Here is a 7399-nt window from a genome sequence, read left to right on the forward strand (position 1 = left end):
CTTGGTTCCAAGCCTTTGCTATTGTGAATAGTGCCGCAGTAAACATACGTGTGCATGTGTCTTTATAGCAGCATGATTTATAATCCTTTGGGTATATACCCAGTAATGGGATGGCTGGGTCAAATGGTATTTCTAGTTCTAGATCCCTGAGGAATCGCCACACTGACTTCCACAATGGTTGAACTAGTTTACAGTCCCACCAACAGTGTAAAAGTATTCCTATTTCTCCACATCCTCTCCGGCACCTGTTGTTTCCTGACTTTTTAATGATTGCCATTCTAACTGGTGTGAGATGGTATCTCATTGTGGTTTTGATTTGCATTTCTCTGATGGCCAGTGATGATGAGCATTTTTTCATGTGTCTTTTGGCTGCATAAATGTCTTCTTTTGAGAAGTGTCTGTTCATGTCCTTTGTCCACTTTTTGATGGGGCTGTTTTTTTCTTGCAAATTTGTTTGAGTTCATTGTAGATTCTGGATATTAGTCCTTTGTCAGATGAGTAGATTGCAAAAATTTTCTCCCATTCTGTAGGTTGCCTGTTCACTCTGATGGTAGTTTCTTTTGCTGTGCAGAAGCTCTTTAGTTTAATTAGATCCCATTTGTCAATTGTGGCTTTTGTTGCCATTGCTTTTGGTGTTTTAGACATGAAGTCCTTGCCCCTGCCTATGTCCTGAATGGTATTGCCTAGGTTTTCTTCTAGGGTTTTTATGGTTTTAGGTCTAACATTTAAGTCTTTAATCCATCTTGAATTAATTTTTGTATAAGGTGTAAGGAAGGGATCCAGTTTCAGCTTTCTACATATGGCTAGCCAGTTTTCCCATCACCATTTATTAAATAAGGAATCATTTCCCCATTTCTTGTTTTTGTCAGGTTTGTCAAAGATCAGATAGTTGTAGATATGCGGCATTATTTCTGAGGGCTCTGTTCTGTTCCATTGATCTATATCTCTGTTTTGGTACCAGTACCATGCTGTTTTGGTTACTGTAGCCTTGTAGTATAGTTTGAAGTCAGGTAGCCTGATGCCTCCAGTTTTGTTCTTTTGGCTTAGGATTGACTTGGCAATGAAGCCTCTTTTTTGGTTCCATATGAACTTTAAAGTAGTTTTTTTCTAATTCTGTGAAGAAAGTCATTGGTAGCTTGATGGGGATGGCATTGAATCTATAAATTACCTTGGGCAGTATGGTCATTTTCACATTATTGATTCTTCCTACCCATGAGCATGGAATGTTCTTCCACTTGTTTGTATCCTCTTTTATTTCCTTGAGCAGTGGTTTGTAGTTCTCCTTGAAGAGGTCCTTCACATCCCTTGTAAGTTGGATTCCTAGGTATTTTATTCTCTTTGAAGCAATTGTGAATGGGAGTTCACTCATGATTTGGCTGTTTGTCTGTCATTGGTGTATAAGAATGCTTGTGACTTTTGCACATTGATTTTGTATCCTGAGACTTTGCTGAAGTTGCCTATCAGCTTAAGGAGATTTTGGGCTGAGACAATGGGGTTTTCTAGATATACAATCATGTCATCTGCAAACAGGGACAATTTGACTTCTTCTTTTCCTAATTGAATACCCTTTATTTCCTTCTCCTGCCTGATTGCCCTGGCCAGAACTTCCAAAAATATGTTGAATAGGAGCAGTGAGAGAGGGCATCCCTGTCTTGTGCCAGTTTTCAAAGGGAATGCTTCCAGTTTTTGCCCATTCAGTATGATATTGGCTGTGGGTTTGTCATAGATAGCTCTTATTATTTTGAGATATGTCCCATCAATACCTAATTTATTGAGAGAATTTCATATCCAGCCAAACTAAGCTTCATAAGTGAAGGAGAAATAAAATCCTTTACAGACAAGCAAATGCTTAGAGATTTTGTCAACATCAGGCCTGCTCTAAAAGAGCTCCTGAAGGAAGCACTAAACTTGGAAAGGAACAACCGGTACCAGCCACTGCAAAAACATGCCAAATTGTAAAGACCATTGAGGCTAGGAAGAAACTGCATCAACTAACGAGAAAATAACCAGCTAACATCATAATGACAAGATCAAATTCACATACAACAATATTAACCTTAAATGTAAATGGGCTAAATGCTCCAATTAAAAGACACAGACTGGCAAATTGGATAAAGAATCAAGACCCATCAGTGTGTTGTATTCAGGAAACCCATCTCACATGCAGAGACACACATAGGCTCAAAATAAAGGGATGGAGGAAGATCTACCAAGCAAATGGAAAACAAAAAAAAGGCAGGGGTTGCAATCCTAGTCTCTGATAAAACAGACTTTAAACCAACAAAGATCAAAAGAGACAAAGAAGGCCATTACATAATGGTAAAGGGATCAATTCAACAAGAAGAGCTAACTTTCCTAAATATATGTGCACCCAATACAGGAGCACCCAGATTCATAAAGCAAGTCCTTAGAGACCTAGAAAGAGACTTAGACTCCTACACAATAATAATGGCAGACTTTATCACCCCACTGTCAACATTAGACAGATCGAGACAGAAAGTTAACAGAATATCCAGGAATTGAACTCAGCTCTGCACCAAGCGGACCTAATAGACATCTACAGAACTCTCCACCCCAAGCAACATGTTTCTGCTTTCAAAAGCATTCCCTCCCACCTCAAATTCCTCCTGCAGTACTTAATTTGCTAAAAGTGAAGTTCTCATTTAGGGGGAAAAACAAAGTATTTATCAGAGTTCCTTGCTCCAATATGTGAAGACTACACAAAGTACAAAATGTGGAGATGTAAGCTAGCGTTTTTTCCTCCAAATGTTCTTGGACACCGTTGCATTCTCAGGTGCAATACACTTATTGAATGGGCTAGGCACGGTGTCGTCCAAGCCAAATGCCTGCTCCATGGCAATCCTTTTACCTTGTTGCATAGTTTCATTCTTTCCTACCACCAATCTCTTCTGGGTAATGTAAACTCTAGCAAAACCCTAGCCTCACATGCCCCTTCTTGGTCAGACTTGCTTTGAATTTGAAGACCTATAGCTAAGAAGGTGAAATGGTCAATTTTATGTCTTTTCTTTCTCTATTTCCTCCATGACTCATAAACGAATGTTTGGGGCCTCTCCAGGGTGTAGTGTAAGTGGAAAAAAGAAGAGATAATATTGCATCAGAGCTTGATCTGATCATTAGAGCCATGATATCACATTGGGGTCTCCAGTATAGAAATGAAGAATTGCTGGCCCTTTCTTTCATTGGGTGCTTTTATGGGTTCCTTGATGACTTTCTTTCCCCCCTCATCTATTACCTCTGATTACAGCTCCCTGGGGTGGGTGATGCATCCTGCTTTTGGCTCCTGTGACCACCTGGTAGCTCCTGAGTCCCTTCCTTGAAACCCCTTTCCCTTTCCAGGTGATCTTCTCAAGATACCTCCCCTTTGAAATCCATGAGAAACATACAAGCATCTTTGCTTCTCTAAACTCTACAAGTGCAGGGAAGTCAGCCACCCACTGTATTTCTTCTTCACATGTTTCCAGATATAAGATAGGGACTAGTCCTATGTCCAAGGAAAGAAGAAAGAAAATGCCACACTGTCCAAAAGAAATATTTGCCTTCCAGTCTCATTTTTCCATTCATTATCTTCCTCTTCTTATGTATCTACATGGTTGGGGTCTCAGTCATGGTCCAAATTGGTATCAGATGGTAAACTCAAAATAGGATAATTCAAGGAACGTTTGTTTATCAGAAGACTCTTTCCAAAGGTACATGGAACAGTGCAACTACCTGAGACGAGAAACAATAGAAGTGTTACCATTCTTAGGTCCAAAGGGACTAAGAGAGGAAGCAATGACCTGAACTTGAGGGTAGAGTCATGTGGAACCTACTACCTTGAGAGAAACAAGGCACACACTTGGTGTCAGGGAGGAAGTGAAAGAATAAATGCCTTGACCTCCTGTCTCCCCTGTCCTTCCTAATGGGCTTGCCATTGGTGATGTCCACCAGAAGACATCTGTTACCTCAGCCTTTGGAGTAGACAAGAATGAGGGCTGGTACAGAGGGGTACGTGGTCATCGTCTAGCACAGAGGGTACCATCTCTTAGCTTGTTCTGCACAGATGCTCTGGAACCTCTGATATTGCTTTCCAGTTTTGTGGTGCCTCTACCAATACTCTAGATGAAAGGGATGGAGTTTCCTCCTGTTATGACTATATCGCGTTTGCTTTCCCATATTTAGTCTAAGAATACTTATTACCTTATCTTTTATGTTTAAGATCTACTTGTATGTATTTTGGTTTGTAACTTGGTAAAACTCACTGAAAAAAAATAGAATTCCTAATGTATGCTCATTCTTATGCAGTTAAACAGAGTTTTGACCTGGAGGAGTACAGCCTCTCCCAGTCTACCCTGGAGCAGGTGGGTCATTTTTAGTGATTCTATATCATCCATGGAATATACATGTATAATGCATTCGCCTGGAGCTGCAGGAGGCAGTATGGCATTGTTCTCCTCTCTTTATTTCTTTCCTTCCTTTTAGGTTTTCCTGGAGCTCTCCAAGGAGCAGGAGCTGGGTGATCTTGAAGAGGACTTTGATCCCTCAGTGAAGTGGAAGCTCCTCCTGCAGGAAGAGCCTTAAAGCTCCAAATACCCTATGTCTTTCTTTAATCCTGTGACTCTTTTAAAGATAATATTTTATAGCCTTAATATGCCTTATATCAGAGGTGGTACAAAATGCATTTGAAACTCATGCAATAATTATCCTCAATAGTATTTCTTACAGTGAGACAACAGGGGATGTCAGTGAGGGCGATCGTAGGGCATAAGGCTAAGCCATACCATGCAGCCTTTGTGCCAGCAACCAAATCCCATGTTTCCTACTGTGTTAAGTTTAAAAATGCATTTATTATAGAATTGTCTACATTTCTGAGGATGTCATGGAGAATGCTTAATTTTCTTTCTCTGAACTTCAAAATATTAAATATTTTCTTATTTTTTTGATTAAAGTATAAATTAAGACATCCTATTGACTTCCGGGTAAGGGGAGTCAATTGATTACCCAGCAGCACAGTATTTGCTTTTTATAATTCCCTTTTTAAATACTTGTTCTTAATTCACTGGTTTTCCTTTTCTGTCAGTCATTTTTCAGAGTTTAGATTGTGAGTCCATGTTTTGTCTGTTGTGCCTATAAAGGAAATTTGAAATCTGTATCATTTTACTATAAAGACACACGCACACATATGTTTATTGCAGCACTGTTTACAATAGCAAAGACTTGGAACCAACCAAAATACCCACCAATGATAGACCGGATAAAGAAAACGTGACACATATACACCATGGAATACTATGCAGCCATAGAAAAGGATGAGTTCATGTTCTTCACAGGGACATGGATGAAGCTGGAAACCATCATCCTCAGCAAACTAACACAGGAACAGAAAACCAAACACCGCATGTTCTCACTCATAAGTGGGAATTGAACAATGAGAATACATGGACACAGGGAGGGGAACACCACACCCTGGGGCCTGTTGGGGGGATGGGGGCTAGGGGAGGGATAGCATTAGGAGAAATACCTGATGTAGATGATGGGTTGATGGGTGCAGGAAAGTACCACGGCACATGTATACCTGTGTAACAAACCTGCACATTCAGCACATGTATCCCAGAACTTAAAGTATAATAAAAATAAATAAATAAATAATTTCAGTAAGAACCTGAATGATCAAGTTGAACATGTATATATATGTTATATACAAGTTTGAAACATATTTCTGTTTTTATATGTTTTCTTATGATGCAAGGGTATACTCTTATGCAAATAATTAAAACTTCATAGGTCTTGATTTCCCATATCTCTATATATTATAATGACCTATCCAACTGGTAACCCTATGAACACCTTAAAATAAACTTGTATACTCTTATTTAGGTGAGTTTTTCTTGTTAATACTATTATTATTGCTATCTAATTGAATACTTGAAGGAAGTTGTGTGAAAGACCTTGGCTTTGATTTTAGTTCTTATATTCTTCTAGTTTTTGAAAATAAAACACTTCCATCAACCCATAAGAATATTCGTATGAGACCTTGGGCCAAGGGCCCCAGACTTCTTATTTTTTAAAAAAAGAGACACTAATACTGATCCTACTGAGTCACTTGACTTTTATAAGTCGCAAATGAGTTGATACAAGTCAACCCATTGAAAACTATAGTTCACTTTACGTACATCAGTAATAGAGTAAGTGTTTCTTGCAATGAGCCAAATTTCCAAAGACTGTGCCATTATCATTGTATATAAGGCCTATGCCTTAAATAAGACTTTTGATTTTATAAGACTGGGTTCATCCGCACTAATGACACTCAGACTCAGGACTTCAGTGAAGCAGTTTTCAACAAGAAAGTGTCAATGTGCTATATGTTGGGAGCTGATGAAGAAACACATCATTTCAGTATTCTAAGAGTATGTTCCCAAAGCTAAAAAAAAATGCCAATAATAATCTCAGTGAAAGTGTGTTAAGCAAAGGATTTATATCCAACAGTTCTATAAAAGAAAGTGAAACAGTAAACTTGAGCCACATAAAAATTCTAGAGCTATAGTAATTTTGGAAGCATAATATGATAATGGCAATATTATCATTATTTATTAGACTAAGAATACACATTATAACTAGGTTCTGTACATATATTGATTATTTTATTCAATCTTCATAATAACATTACCAACAAATATTCTTATTTATATTTGGCACTGTGAGAGGCAGAATTTCCAAAATGGCCCAGTAGAGATCTGCCTCCCTAATCTCTGGACCCTAAGAATATGACACAATATTGCTCCATTGTCTCTGTTATGTTTCATGACACCTTTGACATTAGGAAAAGAAAGATTATCCGTGTGGGCCTGATCTAATCATCTGATGCCTTAAACATAGAGAGCTTTCTTAGAATAGTGGCAGAAGGGGAAGTCATAGAGATTTGAAACATGAAGACTTGTTGCTCTGTGTCTGTTTTTGAAGGTGGGAGGGCCATGGGGAAGGAAGGTGGGTGTCCTCTACTGTCGTAACTTAAAGAAAGCAAACGAAAGAAAAAGAAAGCCCTGAACTGCCACAGACCACCGTGAGGTATTAAGATATAGAGATTGTTGAGATTTAGGGGTTGGTTACAACAGATAGTCAGCATTACATTGACTAGTACAGTAGTTCATGCCAAGAAAACAATGAAAGCAAAAACCTAGGGTAAGAATCTCTCAAGCATGCAGGGCACTGATGCAATTGCAATTGAACTGTTCCATGCTTCCTATTGCCAGTCCTTACCTGGTGCAGAACTCTGCAAAAGTGATCCTTCCTACTGTCTTCCCATGTGTTTATCTGTGTTGACTCTCTGGCTAGTGGATACTTCCTTCATTCTCAGTGTATTCACATTGCACCAACCTGAAAGTGTCTAGCCAAGCAATAGTAA

General features: G+C 38.8%; 1 protein-coding gene across 12 annotated transcripts in view; it reads left to right on the plus strand.

The window, feature by feature from the left end:
- ABCA9 (ATP binding cassette subfamily A member 9) overlaps positions 1-5869 on the plus strand; it is a 103573-nt gene extending 97704 nt beyond the window's left edge. For all 12 annotated transcript variants that reach the window (XM_063706134.1, XM_063706141.1, XM_063706133.1 and 9 more), the window contains 2 exons: positions 4303-4358; positions 4480-5869. In XM_063706134.1, the coding sequence (XP_063562204.1) occupies positions 4303-4358; positions 4480-4578 (155 nt within the window). In that variant the 3' untranslated portion in view covers positions 4579-5869. The remainder of the gene's footprint in view (positions 1-4302; positions 4359-4479) is intronic.
- Positions 5870-7399: the final 1530 nt, after the last annotated feature.

The sequence above is a fragment of the Gorilla gorilla genome, chromosome 4, assembly GCF_029281585.2.
Source record: "Gorilla gorilla gorilla isolate KB3781 chromosome 4, NHGRI_mGorGor1-v2.1_pri, whole genome shotgun sequence".
Taxonomy (NCBI): domain Eukaryota; kingdom Metazoa; phylum Chordata; class Mammalia; order Primates; family Hominidae; genus Gorilla; species Gorilla gorilla.